Source organism: Thunnus albacares, chromosome 19 (assembly GCF_914725855.1).
Source record: "Thunnus albacares chromosome 19, fThuAlb1.1, whole genome shotgun sequence".
Classification (NCBI taxonomy): Eukaryota; Metazoa; Chordata; class Actinopteri; order Scombriformes; family Scombridae; genus Thunnus; species Thunnus albacares.
In genome coordinates, this window is record NC_058124.1 from 4,622,631 (window position 1) to 4,648,856 (window position 26,226).

The 26,226-nt window shown below is 42.0% G+C and overlaps 1 protein-coding gene across 2 annotated transcripts in view; it reads left to right on the forward strand.

Moving 5' to 3' along the window:
* Positions 1-426: 426 nt before the first annotated feature.
* Positions 427-26,226, forward strand: part of hivep3a (HIVEP zinc finger 3a) — a 36,355-nt gene continuing 10,555 nt past the window's right edge. Inside the window, exons 1-2 of one of the 2 annotated variants that reach the window (XM_044336381.1) lie at positions 427-525; positions 21,932-26,188. In XM_044336381.1, the coding sequence (XP_044192316.1) occupies positions 22,319-26,188 (3,870 nt within the window). In that variant the 5' untranslated portion in view covers positions 427-525; positions 21,932-22,318. Of the gene's footprint in view, positions 526-17,878; positions 18,133-21,931; positions 26,189-26,226 lie in introns of those variants that run through there. The other variant, XM_044336382.1, reaches the window with a different exon arrangement.

The following is a 26,226-nucleotide window of genomic DNA, read 5'->3' on the forward strand; positions in this document are numbered from 1 at the left end:
ACTGAAGTGCTTAGTAATTACAGCCGGTAACAACTTGTGTGTAACAGTCTGATATGAAGATAGTGACAGACCTGTCTGACAGGATGGAGAGACACATAACAGAAGCTGGAGGTGTTGTAAAAAAAATGAGCATAATTACTGTTATTTGAGGGGTGTTGTATGAGGTGTTGCTGAAGATGCCAGTGTCAAGCTAGCGAGAATTAAATAGGGCGTTTCCGGTCTACCATTAGCTATTAAAACATGATGACCTTAATACAGGGTCAAGTTGAATGTGGTTGTATTTTCAACAGTGCTTAAAGTTTATATGTGGACTCAAAGACGGACAATTCACATATTCAGTATTCGAGTTGCACTTAACGTCGTGCCCACAGTTTTGTCAACAACTCCAAGGCTCACGTTTCCGCCTTTACTCTGAAGGCCACATGTGAACATTTCCTGTCTGGTCTTGATGAACCTCGGCTGACTTGATGCAGCTGGTGAAGCTTGTGGCCGCACCGCAGAGAAGTGAAGTTGAGCATCCTGCAGGTAATGTAAGCTCGTACACGGTGTCAGTGAGGCAATGTTGGATATATTATCACATAATACGTAGCTTTGTTTTAACGGCAACATTTTTACATGCTGTGGTAGGACGGGTAATATCATTTAGCATGTTTTTTCTTGTCGCTATTTGATCAGAATGAGAAGATAAAATGTAGCTAACGAATAGCATAGCCAAAGCTAAGAGGAGATGTTGTCCTTTTTCTGTAATGTTTTTGGCTAACATGTTAGACTGGTCCTGGGCTTGTCCATTCCCCAAAACTGGCTTCATTCATTGTCTGTGACAGGGAGGAGGAGGAGGAGGTGGAGGAGGAGGAGGTGATCTGCGGCAAGTCAGCCAGAGTCTGACAAAACAAGACAGGAAGTTTGGGGATTTCACCTTCAAAATAAACCTCGAGCGTGAATTATATTTTTGCAGTTGGGCGTGTAGAGCAGCAGAGGTGATGTTCAAATACTCTGCTTTAAAGCACAGAGCGGAACTGAGCTGAAACAGAGTAGAGATGCTTGTTCCTGTGATGCAGTTTTATTTTGGAAACACTTAATTTAGGAGTGTGATGTTCCTTTTAGCTTGACGCTGATTTTAGTGGCTGGACTGTATGGTTCGGTCGGTGTGTGGCATTATGTAGAAAAACTGGAGTAGTGTGCCCCAGGTGCTCTGTTAATAGACACTGTGTTGTACTGCTGCTGCGGTATGTTGTGCCAGCTGTAATAGCAGCTACCGCTTGTTTCCAGCTACTCCATTTAAAATCCCCCAAATGAGGCAGTTTTACACAGGTGTGTGTCTTCTTTGGTCAGGGCTTATGGTTATTGGCTGTTTTGTTGCACTGGGCTACATCAGCGCTACGAACCCCGTTTGTAGCCAGGCTCCATTCAAAAAATCTGGCCCTTCAATATGTTTGATCAATTCTGCTGCGAGCGCGCATGTCTGTTAAGAACATGACTTCAGATGTTTTTTTTTAAATGATTGGTATTTTGGCGCAAAGGTGCCACCAACACTTCTTTTATTAAAATTCTTTTTTTTTTCACTCCAGTCAGTCACCGTCCACATGTGTTTTAGAGGAATATCATTGACAAATGTTGTGGGGGTTTTTTTTGGCACATTCACTGAATTTTTGAATGCCGAATATACAAAGGGACCATCAATATTCAGGAAACACCGTTATTCGTGTTATTTAATATACGCAGCTTGTTGAGAAGCGTATTTACTCTAAAATGTGTGATTTGTTTAACGGACTCTGGCGTTGCTGTTCGCCCGTGCAGCATCAGAAAACGTAGTTAACCTGTCTGCTGCCACACTGCCTGCATGATGCCTCCCGGCTGCTCGGACATTTCTGCAGAACCTGCTGCAAGGAATTCAACATGACATCATGCGTGAGAAACATTTCCGTTCAGGGCCGCAGGATCAAATCGCCAATAATATTACATAATCACAACCTAGCTTAAATTGGTGGGTTGATCTGGATGTCAGCGGCCAAGTGGATAAGCTTTAACGTCCCATGTTATTTCGGTATATTTTTACCCCATGAAATAAAAAAAATAAAAAAACAGAATGTAGTGGAGGATGCGCTTACAAAGAGCAAGAAAATGACCTACTGTACAGATCAACTCTGCAACCCCAAAACACTCCTCATTGCAATGATGCCGGCTGGATTAGAGGGCATCTGAGGACAGCTGTAGCTTGCAACATCGCTTTGCTGCAAAGACACTTGATACAACGGGGTATTTTTCATTTTCTCCATGTGATTGTGATTGGTTTATCACAAGATTTAGAATAAGCTAACTCTCCAAAGGCACATCACATTTCTGGGCACAAAGTGGAGCAATGTCTGTCTGAGTGTTCAGGATTTGATCAATGTGATAAATCTCCTGTTATCAAGCTGCAGAAGAGCAATGGTCATGGATGTAAATAATGCTTGTTTTCATTATTGATTCATCTATTGATCATGTGTTTGGCTCATTAAAATGATAAAATATGGGGGAAAAAAGACTGTCATGAGTTCTCAGAGCCCAACTGATGTCTTTGCATTATTTTTATGTATTATATTATATGACATATTTGCAGCATATTTCATTTACAATGATATAAAACAAGAAAATCTGCAAATTCTCACACAGACAGATGTTTGAAAACCTGGAACCAGAAAAGCTGTCTCATCGAGTTACGTACTAAATATGATTTGTAATTGAGTTGATTGATCACAGAGGACATAGCTGATATAATAGGGTGGCATACAGTAACCAGACATCCACTTCATTATCGTAATAGTATTAGGGCTGTAACTAATGATTGTCATTATCAATTAATCTGTCTATTATTTTCTTGACTAAGCGATTAGTTGTTTGGTCCACAAAATGTCAGAAAATGGTGAAAAATGTCGATCACTGTTCCCTAAAGTCCATGTTGACGTCCACAACCCGAAGATCTTCAGTTTACTGTCATAGAGGACTAAAGAAACCAGGAAATACTCACATTTGAGAAGCTGGAATTTGGAAATTTTTTGATTCCAAACAATTAAGTGATCAAAATAGTTGGCGACCAATCGAATAATCAACTAATCAATGCAACCATATATAGTATACCAAAATAAAACATACACTTGTTAAGTATAAAATCTGAAATGTGCAATAGTTAGTTTATGTGAAGTTAAACATATTGATAGGAAGTAGCAACGCATCACACATCACAGATACGCATAATGACTCACTCCTTAATGAAGTGATTTCATTGAATTTTTATAGTCAAGGTTTTGTGTTTGCAGAACATGAAGCACTCTTCATCCCCATCATCTCATCATCATCAGTCCTGCTTTTTCTGAATCCAAAAGGAACCTGAGCTGCCTCTCTGTGTCATGTTGTCCAGATATTTGGTATTCTCTTGTCAGACCGTGTCCTCCTCGACAGGGAATTTCTGTCCTCAAAGGCTCAGTGGAAAAGCCAGTGGCTGTGACCGTGGTTGTTTATTATCATTTTTCTTGCCTCGCCGTTGTCCTTCACCTCATCCCAGGAAGGATGCACAGGGGACATAACAGTCTGCGAGTGTATGTCCCATCAGTCAAGTTTGATGCTGTGTACCTGCATCAATCATTCACCCACATGATGAACAGGAGGCAGCTCCTGTTATTTTGTTGTTGTCGGACGGCTTGTCAGGGAAACATTGACCTCATGTATGTTTTTGAAAGCACAGCTCAACATTTTAAAAGCAGAATATATTCCTTGTGTCACAAATCTGCCTGTTGTACCATGAACATGTACATATTTAAAGGGTCACTCCACCAATTTTACACATCAAGCTCGGTGGCCGTGAGGAGTACCAGTCAGTCTGTGAAAACAGTTGGATACTCTCTCCTGTCGCTCTGAAGGGAGCTTTTTCAAAAATCTGAAAAAAATATGATGTCAAACAAATGTCAATCTTGAGTTGCATTATGGGAGTTGTAGGATCTAGTTAGCTTGAGCCACTACTTTGAACTAAAAGTCAGGATATCCTCCGCTTTGTTGATTTTAACCTTTGATACGACTTTTGTGAGTCCCTAAGTTTTATGGAAGTGCAGGACTGGAACATCCCTTTAAAGAATTACTATGCAACTTGTCATTTTCTGTTTCACTTTTTTTTATCCATTTTTGTTGTTTATTTCTCATTGTTGTAGTGGTTTTCATTGTATTTCCCAGAGACAACCTGTGTAACCTTGGATTTTTGGTTGATGATGTTTGAGTTTCTGTTGATGGTGCTTTTTTCACTCTGTACCACCAATTCGACTATTGCATCGACTATTATTGTTGCACTGAAACAGAAAAAATTAAATGCACGTTTTTCCCACAAAAGACCAGACATAAAGTGTTGAAAACAGCCAATAGAAAAGCTCTGGTTTACTAGATACAGGTTGAATCATTATTGTTTTATATCAGTAAACAATGAGGAGTAGCAAATATTGCTGTAAGGCATTTTGCCAGCACTTTTATCCAGAGCGACTTACCAAGCTCTTGGATGTGACTTCCAGTGTATCAAGCAGAAACAAAACCGTCATCGCCATTATGTACTGTGATTCCTATTAGTTTGTTATGGATCCCTGTAGGTTAGCGTTGCCTCTGTCAAGCCTGATGTAGTCATGGGTGCTAAAGTGGGAGGATAATGGCCTCACTGTGGCACTGATAGGCCCGGAGCCCAAATGGCTTTCACTGTGTTTGCCACTGGAGCCAGAATGGTGTGTGTGTGGTTTCTTGACACTGGACATAAGCAACAGAGCTCAAAAGACAACCAGTCTCACAGTCGATGCTGCCCGGCTCATAACACATACAGTGGTGGTACGGTAAACATTTATGCGGTGTGCAGAGTCTCAGAGTGTGTCCTGAAGTCCCAGGGCGAGCTGTTGCATCATGAAATGGCATACACTCTCAGTTTTTGCTACGGTCCTGTCAAAGGTCTCTCTGTTCGGCCAAGGGCAGTAGAGCCGGGTGAGGACAACATTGATATTCATGCAGCTCGTTCTGACGGAGTCACCAGCGGGCACCTCATCCCTCAACTGTCAGTCATTACAGTGTCCTTGGTAGCAGGTGAAATGTGAGGACACTTGTATCTGTAGAGCTTCACTGATGTTCATATCGCTCTTCCAGACGCTTAGCGAAGGGAGGAAATGCCGAGCAAATAAACAGCCTGAACTTTATTGAAACATCAAATGAACACCTCTCCAGGTGAGGGAGTGGAAATATATTTACCCAGGAGAACATGTGGCATCATCCTTCATGAGTTTGCCAGTCTGAACCCTTTCAGGACAGACTGAGATGTATAGATGACTGAGAATACATGAGAAAAAAGAGGTTTCAGTTCATTCCGGTGTTAACCATGTAAACACAAGGGCTGGGTACTGTTAGTTATATTAAAAAAAAAAAACTTTACCAATTTGCTTCATTTAGATAGCAACAGCAGATGATGACAGAGGATGCAACAAAGGTCTTTCTATTATTAGAAGTAAATTTAGATGCACATCGAGGAGATGCTTGCAAAAAAAAATAGCTAATGAAATAGTTGCAGTCAGTTTAGTTTAATTTAACTTAATTTTCTTTGGATGTATGTAATGATGATGTCATAGATATGCAGATTAGCACATGACATAATCTAGCCACTTTTCCTGCAGGCTTTAGCCACTTCCCACTGAAAACAGTTGGCATCACTGTCCCTGATGGCCACGTGGCCGTCGCCCTGCAGGTTGTAGCGGCTCCTTGAGAAACTTTCCAGTAAACTTGCTTCTTAAAAAATAAGCTCCATACATTCAATACCAACTTTCAGTGTTCTAACTTTAATTTGAAATAGTATCAGTGAATGAGGTCAATTCGTATGTGTCCAAGGCGTCCTCACGGTCTTAAGAATTTCAGGAAATCACAACATTCATTTTGACCATCCAATACAGTAAAAATAGGAAGTAGGAAATGACCATTCACCATTTCCCAAAGTGGTTACAGTACATAATGCTGAGCTTGCTTTACACTTATTGGAACAAATCTCCTCCCAGTGCAATATATCATCAACTCCATGTCCTTGCCTCAAACCTGAAAAAATACCATTTTATAAGTCTAAGTGACTACAGCAGTAATAAATCACAGATTCCTGGTGCAAAACCTCGTGTTTATGATTTAAGATGTGTCATGTAACCAGTGCTCACATGCGAGTTAGAATGTGTAGTGCGCGCACATACATATATGCATTGATAAGGGTGATAACATTCCAGCTAGTCATGCAGGAAGGGACCCCAGGGTGGCCCTGGTCATCCATCAGGAGGACTTCCCCCAGCCGCAGAGGCACAAGCTTAAATGTCAAAACCGCCGTAAGCAAACAGGTTTCCTCTCTGTCGGCAACCAGCCTAAGTCGACGGGAGCGGAAATTGACTCTCATCCTTGTTAATGAAAGAATACACTTGCCTGTGTGTGTTTGTGTGTGCGTTTACATCCTTGCCTACGCGTTTGCTTTACCATGTGCTTGTGCACAGGAAAACGTGTTGGCACAAAAGCTTGCACGTGTGCTTTGTGAACGCCGTATGCTCGGGTGTTAAGTGTTGTGTTTACATGCAGTGCGTGTGTGTGTGTATGTGTGAGGTGCATGGGAATCAGAGCATGTGTGCGCTCGCTGCGAGTTGTTAGGCCCTTGGCTGAGCTGCAGCCCTCTGCTGGAAGGGGTTGGATGCCGTCAGTGACCCTGGAGGCGAGCGTATGGACCCAGCTTGGTTTGCTCTGCGAGGTGGAAGGGCCTCTGGTTTCTGTGACCCCTGTGGAGAGAGCAGCCTGTCAGGCAGAAGGCCTGTCAGCTGCAGTCTCATTCACAAATCACCTAGTGGACGCACACGCATGCACACACACACACACATGCACACACACACACACACACGCTCAAAATGCATCCACATTCATGTCCAAAGATGTCCTTGCTTCCTTGAAAAATTGAATTACACAATGTTGAGACTGGCCCTTTATTACAAAGGGTTGTAATGTAATCAGAACAAACATGCATGAATGTTTGATTATTGCTCCTGCATATTCTTACTATGAGTGATATCATAGGCTTAATAATAATAATAATAGAAACACAGCTCAAAGTGCTTTACAAAATAAAGAAAAGAGCAGATATAATAAATCAGTACAATTGAAAACACAAAGGAACTTGTATAACATTAATAATAAGAACATACGCCTATAACATATCATTACTATAAACACACAAGCGGGATGTGAAGATTTGAGCCTCTTTTGCACAAACACTGAGAATGGACTGAAGTAGAAGATTTGTGTTCAGAAGTTTTGCAACAACTTTTGAAATAAAAAAAAATCACATTTTCATAGATTTTTCAATGAGGTAGAAGGAGGAGATGTCATTTTAAGAATTTCTAACCAGTAGTTTGTTTTTTTGTTTTTTTTGTGGAACAACCATTTTCATTTCTATATTTCTTAAAACACATCCAAAAGTGATCTTTAAGAAAAAATGTTGAAAAATATACTAAATATAATTTTCGGAGAATACAGTGGATACAAACTGTTCAAATTTACTAAATAATACTAAAAGGTATCTGATGTCAAAATCCTATAGATGTTGATTCACACTTGAAACTTTCAGTCATAATTCTTAAAGCTGCAATAGTTAATTTTTTGGCGATGCGGGGGCAGTGCTGCAACAAGCTGTAGACACAACACTAACATATCATCACCTTATAAATTTGTTAATGTTAGCAAACAGTCGCCTATTTGCATATCCAGCAGACATGGAACATTAGCATTCAGTCTGAGATGCACTTCTGTTTACCGGGAAACGCAAGTCCAACATAAACTCTCTTTTACCTCTGTTTTGCTTTCCATCAACTGCTGAGGCTGACAAAACAGTAAAGATGCAGGCTGTAAAACCAAAACAATGAGCTAAAAGATGCTAAAAAAGCTCTATGAAAATCAGAGCAATGTATCTGTTGATTTGGGTGCATTCATACTGATTGGCGCAGCTTTAACTCAGTGCAGAGACATTCACAGTGTGAGAGGAACATCACACTGACGTCCACACCATACTGTGTCCCTTCCTGTCTCCTGCTTACTCCTGTTGACATTGTCATTGTTGCAAGGTTGTGTTTTCTCTGAGCAGAGGGAGAACTATATGGTACTAGACCGCAGGCTTTTGTTATATAACAGCACTTGTATCTGTTTTTCTGGATTTGTCCCACAGTAGGTCTTTTATCCATGATGCTCCTGTGATAGAGACTGCAGCCCTGGTAGATAGCCTGCTTTCACGCAGAGCTACTGCTGACTCAGCTGATACCTACAGGTAGACCTCATCGGCAGGAACGTCCCAATTATTGCTTTGCATCGCGAGTGTGTGTCAAAATATTACCGGTGCCTACAGTAAGACTAGCTTCTCCCTGCCTCTCTGTGTGGATGATATAGATTCCTGGATAGGCGGGCTCTTTGGCAGACTGCCTCATCCCTGTGTGTCGATTCACTGTTAGTGAAATAAGAGAACATATGGCTGCTCTCTCCCTGCATTACATCACCTTGAGATCCAAGCAGATTGGTTTAAAGCTCAAGGAAAAAAAGAGAAGCTGACTGTATTTGGATGGTTTTTTTTTTATCTAGCTGTGTTTTCTACAAAAATTGGCATGCTGGCCTCTGAAATGAACTGTGTCTTAATGAAGTAGATGCACAAAAGGTCAGCGACTTTTTTTTTCTTCCGCTACTTGAAAGCAGGCTTGGATGTACTATTTTGTACTCTGTATCCCGCTTAACCCAGCGTACAGCCCAGCCAGATGCATCAGGCTCAACTGTGTTAGTATTGATCCATCTGAGTTATATCACATCATGCAGAGTTACTGCCTGCTGCACACGTTCAGGCTCCTGTGAAGACTTTGCATGTGGTTGTTATCAGCTATTCACTGGTTTCCATTAGCTTCCTGATTTAGCATTTCTACCTGGCTCTTTTCATGCACTGATGCATTGTGTGCTCTCACCAGTCCGATACTGGTAACGATTTGGTTTGAAACATCTTCATGACATCTCAACTTCAGACCCTGACTCTTCATACCAAAGCCAAACCACCGTCATTAGATGCTCATTTTGAATTTTAAAACAGAGGTATCTGAGACTGAGTGTGGAACCTCAATACTTAAAAAAAAAGATACATTTTTTGACATTTCATCATAACAGATCCATCTCAAGCTCCAACACATCCAACCAAACAAACTCCATCTGTTGATGAAGTTTGTGAAAAGGATAGTAAGTGAACCTTGATTTGGGATTATTTTCTCAGAGAAAAGGGTTTTGTTGTTGTAAGATATCTAAAAAGTATTGCTTGGTATTGGAACTGAAACTTAGGTATCGTATTGTACTGGCATCAAAATATTTTAGACGATACCCAGTCATCACTTTCACATCTTCATAAGGTAACTTTTCCATTCAACGACTTCCTATATAAACCATTTTTTGTTAGATTTTCAAATATCTTTTCTTTGCAATTCCATTTAATCCCAAATGTGTTAAGTACACTCCAAATATTTGCGGTTTGATATGACAGAGCCAGAAACCAGACATGGAAAGTCCCCTCTGATGTCATCACCAATAAAGTCTGGAGCAGTTCAACAGAGAATTGTGAATGATCAGGTCCAGTTACTGTTTCAGAGACAGTCTCAAGGGGGATTCTTTTCCTCAGAAGTGTACTGTATGAATCTTGTTTACTTCCTGGCTCCAAGAAGTCCAGAATATTGATTCACACAGTCTTACAAGATGTAGCTAGTCATCTACACTGCAGGTGTAGCCTTAAGCAGTATGCCTTTGTCATCATGATGGTGATGAGTGTATGCAAATGGTGTCACAGTTTCACTCAGCAGCCTTACCGAAACCCACACTCACACCCTGAAACCACAAACACTGGCAGAAACAGCTTAACATAGATGTGGGGACAAATATAGGGAGCGGCTGGTCATTTTTCCTATATTTAGCATTTCCTCTCAACATTTTCAACTTGTTTTCTCTTCACTCGCACAATGCCGCCCATTCTTCGCTTCTTTGTGCCTACTTCCTTGTTCCCAATTGGGTTTGCCGCTGGTCTAAAATTATACTTTTCTGTAAATGAACCCGTTGTCAGTGAGTCCCTGTCTGTAAATATCAACATATCACAATTTTTATTTATAGAGTGATTACCCTTGGTTAAGGTATAGTATCTAAATTGGGTTTTTGGAGGTTTGAAAAGCAGAAAAGGAATCTCCAGGATTTCTATGAATGCTGTCAAACAAAAATACTTCGGTTTTTACGGCAACACTACTATGATCAGAACTTTGTCGAAGTCACATGTACAGCATATAGCTAGTTATTCAAATCCTTTCCTCTGCTGTTTTCATAATTTAAGCCATGAAGTATCGACTTTTATCAGCCTGTTTTGCTGACCAAGGAACTGCAACAACATCAGCCAGTCTCTGGCAGAGCTTCCAGTGGCCTGGAAGCAGGGTTTTTCCTGGCTCAAAATAGTGCCTTGGTGGTGGACCACCCGTGCAGATCAGTATGTGGAGCATGATAGACTGAAAGTGTTAAGGGATTGGTTAACGCTTTGGTGGTCCTTGCTCAATACGTTGATGCGCTCAACCTCCTGTGAAATTTGACGAGGAAAAGGAATCATTTATCAGTATTTATATATGATATTGAATTACATTTGATTGAAAATAAAAGACACGCATTTGGTTGAAAATAAAATACACGCAACAAAGATTAATGTTTTTAAAAGCAAAAATAAGTAAATGAAAATATATTATTGACAGAACTCTGAGTCCCATCAGACAACTAGCCCCAATTTCACAGTACTTGCTTTCTTACCGAGAGTTAGATGAGAGGATCTATACCACTCTTATATCTGTCCACTCACTATGAGGCTGGAGACAGGAGATGCTTAGCTTAGCTTAGCCTAGCTTAGTATAGGTTAGCTTAGCTTAGTTTAGTTTAGGTTAGGTTAGCTTAGCTTAGTTTAGCTTAGTTTAGCTTAGCTTACTTTAGCATAAAGATAATACTGGTAGAAACAACTAGCCTGGCTCTATCAAAAGGTAACAAAAAGCACCCTCAAGGACCTCTAAAATAATTCGCTAATTAACATCTCATTTGTTAAATCCATACACAAAACAAAGTGTAGAAATGACAAGCTGCACTTTTTCGGGGGTTATGTGCCAGACTGTTTCTTAACCGGAAGTGACGACTTCCTGAAGTCTTATCTGGGGTAGCTGTTTCCTCTAGTTTCCAGTCATTGTCACAATGGCACACTGGCTCATAACCCTCTATGTTGTGGACGTATATTATGACTGACCTTAAATCTGATGTATTTTGGTTTAATTTCCCTTTAGTGAGGACCCTGCCTGAGTACATATTAAAAACAAGAAATCCAACAAAACAAGTAATATATCACTACAAAGTGCTTTGAAATAATGAAGTGCTTGAAAAATGAAATGTATTAGCCATGGTGTGTAGGATTGGGAGTGTCTCAAAACTGTAGTTGCTTGGTAGGTGTATTATGGTCACAGTGCTGTGGTGCACAGTAAAAATCTTAATTCTTGCTCCTTGAACACACAGACAGGCCTCTTTGGTTCATAAAGGCACATTTGTACATACATGGAATTAGTATGTTATTGGAGCAATAGGTAGTCTGGTTTGAACTTGCACCACCCACCACAGCTGAGCTCTGCACAACATCTGTCAACATGGTCTACTGTTGGGAAGTCAGGTCTTCCAGCAAGCAGAGCCTTTTTTTGTTCAGACATTTTTTAAAGCTCAGATAGCTATTTCTCTCTGTGGACTCTTTAAATTGCGGCACCGTAGCCTACCATGTGTTGGTCACATTGCTGTTTTCTGTGGCCATCGAGGCAGGTTGAGGTTGAGAGGGGCATCTGTTCCGTTCTGGTTGGTGGTTGTACGTTGGAGGGGGGTCTCTGGTCTGTCTGTGGCTGGGCGTCTGCAGGGAGGCAAGGGGACCTGTGGTTATAGTTATATGTTGGGATTTATTGGCTGGGCTTACACACACATGCACACACGTACTCATGCAAAAAGGTACACATCAACCTTCTAGATCCAGACAAGCTGTTATTTTTACAGTCAGGTACAGTCCACTGTGTGGAAATGCATGAAAAGGGTCTTCTTCTTTACTCACTGTTCACTGAACCTATGCACTCCAACAGACATGTTTCAAATCAAACATGCAATCCAGTATTTTTAACAGACAGTGATAATGCATCTCTGAGGTCATTAAGTACTACAGGCTGACTTGGTAAAAACCACCTTGTACTGTAGGAGGCAGCGGCAGTGACAGATTCTGCTGTCTCTGTGGTGTTTAAGGGCCATATGTGAAGCCCAGGACCACTGGGATGCTGAGGAGGACACTGCCTGTGTTTTCTCTCCTCTGACAGGTGGCACAGTGCCCAGAAACTCCCTCTGTGGCACTGCAGGATGGAGCCAGCACTGTCCTAAGCTTGGATGCTGCTGCTGATACTCCACCCCAAACCAACCAGGGTCGGACCGATATATGTGTTTGTCAATATTGGCCTCTTAGGTAAAATCAGACATCGACCGGTCACTGTCGTCCTCCTCCAATTTGATGGAGGTTCATCCCTGACTGCAGCAAGTCAGTCAGATGTCTGAGCAGACAAATGATGTCATTGTGGTGTTGAGGGGTTTTACTCAACTTGAAATCTTTAAAAGCTGCAGTGAAACTACTTTTCCTGTCTTTAAAGATGTGCTGACCCACCTTAGAGCCGCTCTAATCAATCTTTTTCTAGTAAAAATTGAGCGAATGACAACATATGATGTGAAAGTTGTTGCTCATACTGATGGACCCACAGAGAATTGTTTGTTTTGGTTTTACAGCCCGCAGCTTTACTTTTTTGGTTCAGTCTCACAGCTCTCATCAGTGCTGTGGCCAGATGCAACAGGCAGCTGTTTTACAGCAAAAAAAACAACTCAGATAAATATATAGTTATGGTGCCAGATATTTAGCTCTGGAGTTACTGGAACAAAACAGAATAAAACACAGCTCGAGGCAGCGTGATTATAGTAGTTACATCTGTCAGGTGAACACAAACATGACTCTAAATGAATTGCGAAGTTGCTTGGTATTTGCTGGCTGTATCAATTTGCAAGTGCTAACGTGTGATGATGATGTAATTGTGATAATATGTCCATGTTGTTGTTTACAGCTTTTTCTGCTGCCCCCAAGTGGCCAAAACACACAATTCAGGTTTAAATAATATGATTAATGCAGCATTTTTAACGAAGAGTTTGATAGGTCAAATATGATGTTTCAGAGGCTTTCCCCAAATACAAATCAGTGAGAAACACTTACTATTTGTATGTTTTAGATCATGTATGCCAACAATAAATCAATATTAGTTGACCCCTTTCTTTCACCGAAGTTAAATGAGGAAATGCAAACTCCTTCTAATAAGTTTAAAGAGAGAAATTTTAGTATTGTACCTCCAAAAATTTGGGGCAAGAATTAGATACAAAAAAAGAATGATCAGACAGGTGACCTTTAGTCACTAGCATCAGTTCAGCTCTTCAACACTGGATCCTAAAATTCCCATAATGCAACCAATAGCATCTTTTCTTTAGACCATCCCTGTGTGGTAAACACCCATGTTTTTCAAACTCCACTGCCCTAGTTTGAAACATAGGCTTTCTGTTATATATTTGCGGTCTCTAAGCCGAAATACTCAGGTGATGTAATTTGCTCAGACACCAGGGCCAGCCACATTAAAAATGCACACCACCCAGGCACGTAATCATGTGTATTTATACTGTAAATACCCAACGTCACCCTTCACACCACCAAGTGATAGTTCTGATGCCCTTTCAAGCAGACAGCAGCCATGTAGGAGTAGTAGAACAAGTCGTACAGTAGCATGTATTTTAGTGTTTCTTCATCCAGCTAGAGGCCTTAACAGCCTTATGTGCCCCCAGGCTTTTACTTGAGCCCTGTGCTCTACTAGGCTGAAGGTTGTCTTGTTCTGCTCTAATGTCTTTTCTAATGACCACTGTAGACAACTGTTACCCTGGTGATGAGATAGACAATGCAGAATGAAACCACCAGGCTTTACTGTAAAGTAGTGTTGACCTCCTTTAAGTGTGACCTTCCATAAAGGGTGATTTTTTTTTTTTTTTTTACATACACACATGCTTTTGTCATGTTGCAATTTTACACACAATTCTTCACCCAATAGCCAGTGATGGTGATTATAATAAATTCAAAAAATAACAATACAGACAAAAACCTTTCAATTTCAGAAAAGCATTAGCGTTTCCTTTTTCTCTTAAAAGACCCGTTCTTCTCCACCACAGGGTTATGTCTGCTCTAGAAGTGGGGTAAATGCTATTCTGCAAATAAAATCCCGGCTAAACTGAAATTAGGAAGATTTACCCTCTACATCTGCATCTTTAAAAATAGCCCATCATTTCTATTCAGCCACGGCTAAATGTTAATGTATTGTATAGCTTGAGGTACAAAATGAATGAGTGTTCGGTTTAGTGAAAAGAGGACAATATTGTGAGACCTTATCTTTTTGTTTCCATCCCGTTCCCGTCCTACATTCCTAACAAAAAGAAATATTCCTGTAGAGGAAATGTGTTTGGTAGCATGATGTTCACACTGTGACAAGGCCGTCCAGACAAGCCCCAGCTGCACAGAGGCAAACCTCCCCTGTGAAAGAGCTCAACACTGCCAGCTCTGTCACCTCCACAGAGGCTGACAAGTAGACCAATTCACTGAGCCAATATTAGTCTGCATGTCATAATCAAATAATATGACAACAAACCAAATATGTTGAAAGCAAAACCCGTCTTTATTTTCAGTAGATTAAGCCTCAATAAACAGTCATTTCTCATAAATGGCGAGTGGTTTTCAGGATTCAATAAACAGATTCAAAGAAACATGTTCTTTGTCAGTTTGATATATTGAGAACCAGTTCAAATCACTTCTCAATACCAAACCCAACCTCTGATATGATGGGGTTTCCTTCCTGGTTACAGCTAGTAAAGATGGTCTGTTTTATTTTAATGTAAAATTTGAATATAGAAAGATGAATCCAGTGTCAGAAGATTTTACTTCCCGTTTTGGGAAGAGTTATAGTTGACAAAGCTAGCAAGTCTAAAAAACCCAACACTGTCTTGTTGTTAAATAACATTACTGCTGTAGTTGCTAAAAGTAGTTAGTATGACATTAGCTGCTAACGCTAGAAGAGGTAATATAGGGACATTACTGTTTCTGCTGGCCCTGCAACACCAAAGTAGCCCTTGTTAACTTGTCCTGTGTTGTAATTTATATTGTCTTAGATATTTGTCCTGCAAGAAAAGACAGTCTTCTACATGGTCAGCACTGTAAAAGTGTAATTAGCATTAACATTAGCAGCTAACTGTAGCTAATTAGCTTAATTAGTCAATATGATGGCTTTTTTGTTTGTTTGTTAGTTTCTTTCAAGCACAAAAAATGGACTGTATGGTTGTTGTGTTTGCATGTCACACAGGCTGGGAGCACTTACTCAGGGCTGCCAACTTTTGACTTCAGCTTGGAGTGAAATTTGTTCCCGTGAGGTTGAGGAAGTTGGGGGGGGGGAGTATTTTAGTAGTACTTATTTTTGTTCATTATAAAATGAGCATTACTCGTGGTAAATTGACCCACTCGACCTCTCTCTGGCCTTATGAACCAATACCTTTTTTATAGGACTTTTTCTTTTTGCTAATTTGTGTTTGTTGGGTAGCATTTTTGATATACACTCCAGATATCACGCATATTTTTCTTCAAAACATAGAATAAGAAAGATCTATGCTGCTCACCAGATGATGTAAATAACTGCAATAACTTTACTAACCTTGCTCTACGTAGGCCAGCTCTACAACTTTACACCAACAGTTCCTGAGACACACCTGGTGAATTCATAAATAGACAAATGACCATTGCGCACCTGTCAAGATAACATGACTGAAATCCGTGAGGTCAGTAGTTGAAAGCCCTGAACCACCTCCACCACCCACACACACAAAAAAAGACAACACATTCAAGCATATTGTTGGCTACATTTGCATGGCATTTCATAAACAGGTCTATGTTCATCCCATGGAGATAAGAGGTTTTCAATGAAGGTGCTTACCATCGTTGATAACGTTAGTATGACTGCAGCATAGACGTAGTGAGCCGCACAGTGAAACAATGATTTGTTGTTGCACACTTTCCGTTCAAACAGATGATGATTAGTGCGTTCTTTGAGAATCTGTGAAAAGTGCTGCCTTAACCTTGTTACACTCTATGCCTCAGCCCATCTGAACTTGGAAAAAAAAAAAAAAGAACTGCTGTTCTTTCGCTTAAAAATCACAAATTTTACATCAGAGGAAGCAAAGATGGAAAGTTAGAGTGAGAAAAGGCATGTGTGGTGTGAGATCATGAGATCTGTACCAAGTCTCACGCTCAATCCATGAGAGCTGGCAGCCCTGACTTACTGCTCTGACACAAATATTAGCATGCTAGAATATTAGCCACAGCTAGTTGTATTGGCTGTGAGTGTGAAGTGAATAGTGTATGCTGCCCTCATGTCTTATTGGGGAACATTGGGGAAAAGGCTCATGTCAGTCTCCTGAGTTTTAATTCCAAGTCAGAGATATCAGGAATTTCTGATAGCTCCAATTTATTCATATCTGCCTTCACTTGTTATCTATGTAGCATTATTAAAATAGCTATTTTAAAGCTCTTTTTTTTTAGTTATTTTTATCTTGCATGACTACAAGGCTAGCAATGTGAGTAACCATCTTGGAATAACTCGCCAACTCACTCAAGTTGTTTTCCCGTTCTCCCTGCTCTTTCAATATGGTGTGAATCAACATTAGCATTGGATTGGATGAACACTGGGTATTATAGGAATAGCTGAAAACAATTGTACACATAAGAATGGCTTTTACTTATTTCCAGTGTTTGGTACAATTGGAAAAATGAAGGTGGTATTGTAGATTGACATATTATCCAAAATGATGATAGCAAAGTGGCTATAAAAGGAGCTGCTGCAGTGGTGACTTTTAAGCTCAGGCAATGGTGCTGTTTCATAATGTTTTATTGAAAAGGATAAAATTGCCAATCAGAATCTTGAATCCAGACATTTTTGTATGAGAACTGGCCTTCATACACCATTTTCAAATTTGGAGCCCCACTCACAAGGACTCTCTGTTGCCTGGTGCAGGATGGACACCCTGGGCTCGCTTCCATTTCCCTCTCAGCTTCCCCTTTTCACGCCCAGCCAGATGAGCGGCTGACCGCCTGCCTTCATCCCACCGGCTGGTATTCCCTCAATGCTTCACATGTCTGCAAGCTTTCAGCCTGCTGAAAAAGTCACTTGGCATAGGAGGGAAAAACCCAAGGCATATGAGAGCTTAGAGTGATGTCAGAGTTGCCTGGACTCATTTCAGCTTGACCCCTGGCAGGAGCATGAACGTTACACAGTCGTGACATTCTCCAGAGCTGCTCTTAAAAACCGGATCCCTTTGCTTCTTTCTCTCTCTTTTTTTTTTTTTTTTTTCCACGTGGGTCCTTGTTTTCAAATTTTCCAGGGTTTTTCTCAGAATGCAACAGCACTAGCTCTCCACCTATGCTGGAAAATGTGAAGTGAATGGGGAAACTGTGTTTTAAAAATATGAAGTAACCTCCCCTCCGCCCCCTTTTCCCAGTCAAATTAAAACACCGACCACTCACCCTGCCCCTCTACCTCTCACCGCTTTGCCAGCTGTGCAGCCTGAGAACGCTGCCAAAAGAAACACAAGCTTACGTCAACTTCCAAATAAGGAGCTGCTACTTCACTTTGACCTGAAAGAGAGACACTAAGGGGGGTATGAAAGAGGTGGAGATAGACAGGGAGAGAGTGTCCCCTCCTCCTCATTCATACGCATAATATACTCAGCTACCTGTTTGTCAGCCCAGTGCACGTAGAGCGGAGACTCGATTACCCCTCTCTCTTCACCGTCACTCTCATTCATCCTTTCTCTCTCTCTCTTTCCCTTCACCTCTCTCTGCCTCTCTCTGCTCTCCCCATTTCCAGTCATTCACAATCGGAGGACAACACCACCTGCTACCAGGTAAAAAAAAAAAAAAAAAGAAAGAAAAAAAAAAAAGCCATTGATATCCTTTGTCATCTTCAGTGATTTTGATGTCTGTGATGTAATGTGAGTGATGTGATGTGAGGACTGGAGGATTTTCTCCATTCAGGTCTTTGTTATTACAAAAGGCTGTTACATCAATGAGCAGCCAAGAATCATTTGTGGAATTCTGTTCTGTGCAACATGTTCAGAGACATTTGAAACAAGCTGAATATTTTTTGCCGTTTTTAAACATATGCAGACAGCGCAGCTTCTGCAGCGAGGCTGTTTGCGCTTGAGTGTGTGTGTGTGTGTGTGTGTGTGTGAATGAAGGAGAGGGAGAGTGCATATAGTGAGTGGTTCGTGGGCTGTGTATGTATTAAAGCTCACAGCTCAGACTGGGAGTGAATGAGCTCCCTGTGTCGTGCATTCAACCTCCTATGCTTGGCATGTCCTCCTGTGGACTGGGGAGCGTTCCCGAGGTGCGCGCGTGCCCACACACACACACACACACACACACACACACACACACACACACACACACACACACACACACACACACACACTCCATGCACACAGAGGAATAGCTATGAATGCACTCACTCCCAGAGGGCTCTCCTCTGTCCCTGGAGAGCGCCGCTATCAGGCTGCTGATGAAGCTGCGCTTTCTGACTCAACGGCATTGCTAATGCTCAGCTGACATCGTGGTTGGAAACACAACAACAGATGAGGGCATTCACGGTGTCGCTTAGGTCAGCTGAGTCTGCAAGATGATGATTTAGGATGAAGGTGAAATACATGAAATATAAATTAGCATGCTGTTTTCATTGAGTTTCATCATAGAATTGTCAATGAAGTTTGTACTTTGTGCCTCAAAAATCAGATGCTTTGTATGCCACTGCTTCATGGAGCCTTATTAAGTGTATTGTATGCAAGGCAATATACATATTTGTACATTTATATTTATGATATTTTATATTTGCCTTTTTTTGGTGATGCCTAATAGGAAAAACACAACAAAAAATGGTTTTAAAATTGTTCATGTGGTTTAATTGTTGACTGGTTTTTCACGGAGACCGGTCCAGTGTTCTTTGTCATCCCCACGTTTGCCTTTTCCTCTCGAATTCCCCCCTGAAAGACTGGAGGAGTATCGGTGTAGTACGAATTCAAGACTCCCAAAGTATTGATTTTCTTTTGAGATGTGTACCACCGTTCTCTTTCCAAAAAGCTGTAGCTTCTAGGAGGGAGGCACCTTCGCCGCCTCGCTCTCTCTCCCTCTCTCTGTAGTCGCTGAGGATGCTGGAAGATAAATTTAGCCCTCCAGCTCTCCTTCCATCTGCTACCACATGGTTTAGGGCCGTTACCATAGGAACCACCGCTGGGTGCCCATTAGTGTGAGAAGAGGAAATTGACAAGATTTTTTAAAAGCCATTTATACAATATTCTTTTTATCTGTGTGTGTGTGTGTGTGTGTGTGTGTGTGTGTGTGTGTGTGTGTGTGAATGTACACAGTATTTCACAGATTTATAAAAGAGAGTTGTTTTTTTTATTTAATTTGAGGTGTTTTTGTGTGTGTGTGTGTGTGTGTGTGTGTGTGAGTGTGTGTGTGTGAATGTACACAGTATTTCACAGATTTATAAAAGAGAGTTGTTTTTTTTATTTAATTTGAGGTGTTTTTGTGTGTGTGTGTGTGTGTGTGTGTGTGTGTGAGTGTGTGTGTGTGAATGTACACAGTATTTCACAGATTTATAAAAGAGAGTTGTTTTTTTTATTTAATTTGAGGTGTTTTTGTGTGTGTGTGTGTGTGTGTGTGTGTGTTTTAGTACCTGCAGATTTTGAGCGCACGCTACAGATTGTAACAGTATGCCCACACTGTATATGTTCACACTGTAACCTTTAGACAAACAGCAGAAAATGACTTACATGTGTCAAAATGTCTGCTGCCAGTGTTTTTTGAAAACTATTTAAGTCAGCGGTTGAGGGGAGATGTATTGATTTTTAATGCATAGTTGCTATAGAAGCAAACGTGTGCGCAATTACCAAATGTGTATTTATTTGCACAAGCAAACAGCTGTCCGACTTTACTGCTGAGAACATTACACCTAGACGTGTGTTTTCTAGCAGAGCCTCGCAACGCTTCACCCAGAGAGAATCACAGAGGCTGAGAGCCAAGGACAGGGGGAAAACAGGATCCATGTGGAGAGAAGGATTGAAGAAAAAAAAACAAAAAACTGCCTGATAGGTTCATTTGCACTATGAGAGGTGCAAATGAACAATCTTTAGTTAGCACTGGAAAGTGTGACACATGCGAGTGTAAATGAACAGATGCATGGTTTTAATGATATGATTTAGTACTTACAGTAAGTGTTCAGTCTGAATTTATTTGACCCCAGTCATTGTCACCCTCATGCAGAGTATGTGGCTCCTCTGAACGTTTCACAGTCTGAGCTCTAAGGCGTTATTTTCAGTAAGATGACAGAGTCTGACTTTCCTTCCAAATCTCTTTGTCCAGATTTTACTACCTGTCTGACCTACATTTAGCACTTACTGGTCTCACTGCAAGACATTTAGGCCTGTAACATCTGAATGGTCTGCAGACTACAAAAATGATATGCCTGTAAATTATGCCTGTTTTCTGTTATAAAAGAAAGAAATGTTGGATTCATAGTCATTCGATATTGGCATGCATACTGTTCCCACAAGTTATATCAAAGATGGTTATCAACCTGTTATCTGTAATTTGGATATTGTCCAGCAGCTTTGCCGTCTTCCACCAGAATGTGGGTGTAGAAACCAGCTGGTCAGTGCGTGGGATGCCTTGTTTACTGTTTCAGTATGCTGGCACAAAAAACATTCAGTTTTCTTCAGTATCTCCACTGAGTCACCTTGTGTATGCACTAACAGCTAACAGCCATCCCTTGCCTTCATTTGGCTGGGGCTTTTTAAGTATCTAAAATCACAGTTAATCAGATCTGTACAAGTACTGTCTGATGATCATCATTGTGAAGGAAATGAGGTCTGATATCAGACAACACAACATGTCAAATATGCAGCGTCAATTAGAGCATGTTCAGACACTCTGCCCACCAGGTTCACATGCCAAAGCCCATTAGTTAATCCCACTGTAATCAATTATGCAAAGGAAACCTCAAGCAAAGCAATTTCAACAGATTATTACAACAGATTTTAAAGAGTAGGGAGGAAATAATAATATCACTGATGTCATTTTTATTTCCTGTTGATTGATGTAAATCCCTCCTCAACCGAGAGGATTGGATGGTATTTCTATCTGAAAATGACAAACTCTTCATGGAGCATCATTTTTTGCTCTGTCTCAGCAACGAGAAAATTTGGCTCATTTTTATGAGAGTGGGTGAGATATGTAAGTGGTGCTGTCTGACAAGGAAGACATTGTGGTACACAGTTTTGAAATAAGTAATGCACGGTTGATTAGAAATCATTGAAGAACTTGACAGTTTCAAATTATGCTGTTGTTGGAATATTCCTGTCACAGTCATTGGACATATTGCCTCTCTTATGGAATGTTAGCAGGATCATCATTTTTTACTTGCCCCATGCTGATGTATTTTTAGACAAAAAAATGTTACATAAAGCATTCTAATTTAAAAGTATTCAGCAGCCGGGGGAAAGTGTAAGCTGGATGTTGACACATACAGTGATTATGTAACACACGAAACATAAATATCCATATTTGGCGAGCGGAAGGTCAGAGGGCTATCTGTGTCTCACAGTTGAATTGTAGGCACTATTCTATATAATGAGTTGTTTGTCTTCACAGATCTTCATGTTGAGAAGACAGAAGAATCATATATTCAGCTGAGTCAACTGAGCATCAGTGTGTGTGGCAGCAAGACTGGCTGAGTGCTTCAGGATGGGATACTTTAGGTCAGCATGGCGGAGGACATCCTCTACAGCACACAACATATCACAGCTTCATTTTTTGATGCCGCCGTTCTACAATTGATGGCAATGTCCTGCTGTCAAGCAATAAAATTTAGGTAAAACAAGTAAAATTATGAAGCCTGACAGTAAACCTAAGTGGATACAATTTGATAGAATTCACTCACATTGAACCCATTACCCAGTTAATGATTTGGCTTGAACTCTGTAGCCTGGCACAGGCAGACGCATCCCACGTGTCTACCTGAGGCTGTCCTTCCATTTTATGGAGGCCTTGCATAGTTGCCTGACGACTGGGGAGCAGTCCGGAGATCAAGAACATTGTCAACCAGCGTCTCCTCAACAAGGCCCCCAGCCTAAGTCTCCCTCCCAGCAGCGTCAGCAACAGCAAACTGGCTCCCCAAAGCCCCATGGCACACCACAGCAGCCCAAACAGTCTAGAAGACAGCATCCTGAACGTAAACGTCTCAGGCACCAGCGGCAGAGCATTGACTCAGATACGGCGCTGGAACACAAACATGAGACAACAACAACAGCAAAATCAACCACAGTTTCTAGTTTGTCACCAGGAGTCCCACCTTTGTCAGCAGGTGGCCCCACGCAGTCTACACCTGAAACCCAGGAGGGTACTCCAAAACAGAAACGTGAGCGTAAGCCTCAGAGACCAGGCAAATATGTCTGTACTTACTGTGGCCGTGCATGTGCAAAGCCTAGTGTCCTACAGAAACATATTCGCTCCCACACAGGTGAGAGACCCTATCCCTGCGCCCCATGTGGCTTCTCTTTTAAGACCAAGAGTAACCTCTACAAACACCGCAAATCGCACACCCACAGGGTGAAGGCTGGTCTGGCACTTGGGGAGCCGAGATCTTTAGAGGAGCAAGTCACTGAGTCAGAGGATGAAACAAGACAGTTATCATCAGCATCTTCCAATACAGAAAAACAAGGCAGTGTAGCCTCAATCAAGAGTCATGAAACAGACAGGGCCAAAGATTGCACTGGAGGAAATGATGACTCTTACGCAGTGAAAAAGAGACTGGCCCTGCGTCTAAGTAGAGGAAAAAATGTTCCTCAAGATGCTTCTGATGAAAAGTCCTCATCTCTAATTTTAGGGAGTAAAGGCAGTACAGAATCCGGTTATTTCTCTCGCTCTGAAAGTACAGAGCAGTCACAGGACAGCCCCCCGAACACAAGTGCCAAAAGCTATGCAGAGATCATACTCGGCAAATACGGACGTCTCGGACATCTACAGAGAATGTCTCGTCCTCATAACCAGCAACCCTCTGATCAGGAGGACAAAAGCATCCCATTCACGGTGCCCAAGAAGCAGGTCATTGACCATATCACCAAACTCATCACCATTAATGAGGCAGTGGTGGACACCAGTAAAATTGACAGTGTAAAACCAAGGAGATTCTCACTTTCCAGAAAGAATAGTTCAGATTCTCAAAAGAGTTTATCTATGAAGGAACCACTTATTCATAGCCCTAAAGCTGGAGATCTGGGATATAAAAACAGTGGGTCCATCACCATGGGAGTTCCATGTGAAAAATTTCATCATCCATCTCTAAATGTGGAGCAGCCAGCTGGGCAAACATCCACCGCCCCTCTGGTGAGAAGTCACTCAATGCCATCTGCAGCCAGTTCATTTGACGCCTCCAGTGGTGGCCCTAGTAAATTCCGCCTAAGTCAGTCCTTTGATGAACAGCAGCCTTCGCGGGCATCCCGTCGTTATGGGATGTTAAGACGGCAGCCAGCTATTGAAATTCCCCTTGGTGCCGAACTTACAAAAGAGGAACATGAGGATTCTCATTCATTTTATCCTGACAGCGTAACCACTGTGCCTGACCACAAGCAAAGACAACCGCAGCCATATGAGTGTGAAGCCTGTGGCACCGGATGCAAAGATTGGATAGGCTATAAGAAACACAAGCAAAGCCTTTGCTTACCACATCATCCCAGAAGTGAGGTGGTAATTAGTCAAATGGAGTGCTCACAGCTAATTAACCATGCAGTCAGAGCGGGATCTTCAGCAATGCGCAAGAGAAGGAAAGAGGAGAGTTTTGAATTTGATGACCCCTCTTCTCCATCTTTGCCCTCTCCTGCCCTCTTGTCAGGACAATGTAAAGATGAGAGTACTATAGCTTACGAGGGTCCCAGAAGACCTACACTGCAAACCTGTTCAGTAATTCAACATACTAGTTCATTTGAAAAACAAGATTCTTTGTGCAATGAGAATCAAGGCACTGAGGCAACAAAAAACTCTCCGCCTCATGAAGAATATCAACTGGTGCCTCAGAAACAACTCCAACAACAGTCAACAAAACTAACATCCCGAAAACTGGTCCGCCAACACAATGTGCAGGTTCCAGAAATACTGGTGACAGAGGACTCTAACATGAGCACTATGACCTCATTAGAGCCGTCCTCTACAGCAAAACATTCAGAGAAACCTGAAGAATTTCAGTGGCCACAGAGAAGTCCCTCCCTGGCCCAACTCCCTATTGAAAAGCTTCCTCCAAAGAAGAAGCGGTTACGTCTAGCTGAGGTGGCCCAGTCCTCAGGGGAATCCAGTTTTGACTCTATATCCCTGCCCCGCAGCCCTAGTCAGGACAGTAGTGCATCTTATGCATCCAGTCGTTCCACATCCTTTGAAGAATCAAATAGACCAGACATGGAAATAGCAATATCGACACCACTGAGGAGATCAAGAGCTCCTCACATGTTGACAGTGCCTGGGGTGCATCAGCACAGAGAGATGAGGCGCTCAGCATCTGAGCAGGCACCACATGACCCACAACCAAGTGTCCTAATGGCTGAGACCCGGAGTAAGTCCTTTGACTATAGTTGTCTGTCCCCTGAGCGCTCTGCAGTTGGTTGGAGGGAGAGAAGAAAATGTCTCCTTATGAGACACACTGCTATCAGAGATCCAGATGAGGAGGAGGAGGAGCAGTGTGCTATTCCGAGCCGTAGTCCTGATCATATCAGCCCCAGCACATCTTCTCAAACAAGCCCGACTTCTGCATACTGCAGTCGGTCCCCTGCTTCTCCTTCATCAGGTGACACAGTCTTGCGTAATCCAGTAAGATCACAATGCAAAGAGATCTTCTCTCAGTGGAAACTCAGTCAAAATATTCAGTTAGCAGGGAGCACTGAACTCTCCCTTACTCATGGCCCACCTGTAGATCCTCTAAAAGAGGAGGCCTCAAACATCCATACAGGGCAGCCCCCTCCTCAAGCACCACAGCCCTATCCTACACATGGACCTTCAGGGGCAGCCAGAGCTCACTACCTCCCCATGTCTACAGGGCTGAAGCTAGAGATTCCCTTACGACATGATGATTATTCAGAGGTTCGAGTAAGTCATTCCCACATCCAACACTCTGTCCCTCACATCACTTCCAGTCTGGAATTACTGAGGCCAGTCACATCTCCAGCAGTAGCAGTGCGTCTCCAAACAGACACCCTCACCCCAGCAAGTGCCATATACACCACATTGTCTCAGTCCACCTCACCCAGGCCACAGGAGGCGATTGATGCTGTTTCACACAATATATGCATCCCAACAGCTGAATACAGAAACCATAGGAACACAAGTCCAGACCTACAATTGTGGTCTGAGGATGGCCTGAGGTTATCAGGCTCAGGGAGTAACAAGCGCATGCTTTCCCCTTCAAACAGTATAGAGCTGCCTCCTGAATCACAACAGCAACAGAAACGAGTAAAAGAAGCAGAGGAGAGGGAGGTGAATTGTGCAGACAAGTCGTCAGTGGATACATGCAATCAGGAAGTCAAAAGGGAGGATCAGTCGTGTCAACCCAGTGTTTGTTCTCCGGTCACACATGTTGGACCTTCATTCCCAAGTCTCCTGTCCAGCACCTGTAATAGCTGGTGCTATTTGAACTACATTAAACCAAACCCCTCTACTCTGGATGAGGAGAAGCCTTCAGTGTATTCATCGTGGTCCACTAGCGGCTATGACCCCAACCCACCTGGCCTCTCCAGCAAGACAGCTCTCTCTCTGCTGCACTGTAAGCAGAGACTCAGTCCCTCCATCTACACCATATCTCCCATGTCAGTCAGGACGACAGAGTCAATGGAGCAAGAGGACGACACAAGACCAGGCTCCACTGAGGTAATTACAACACTGACCACTGATTACAGTTGTCTATA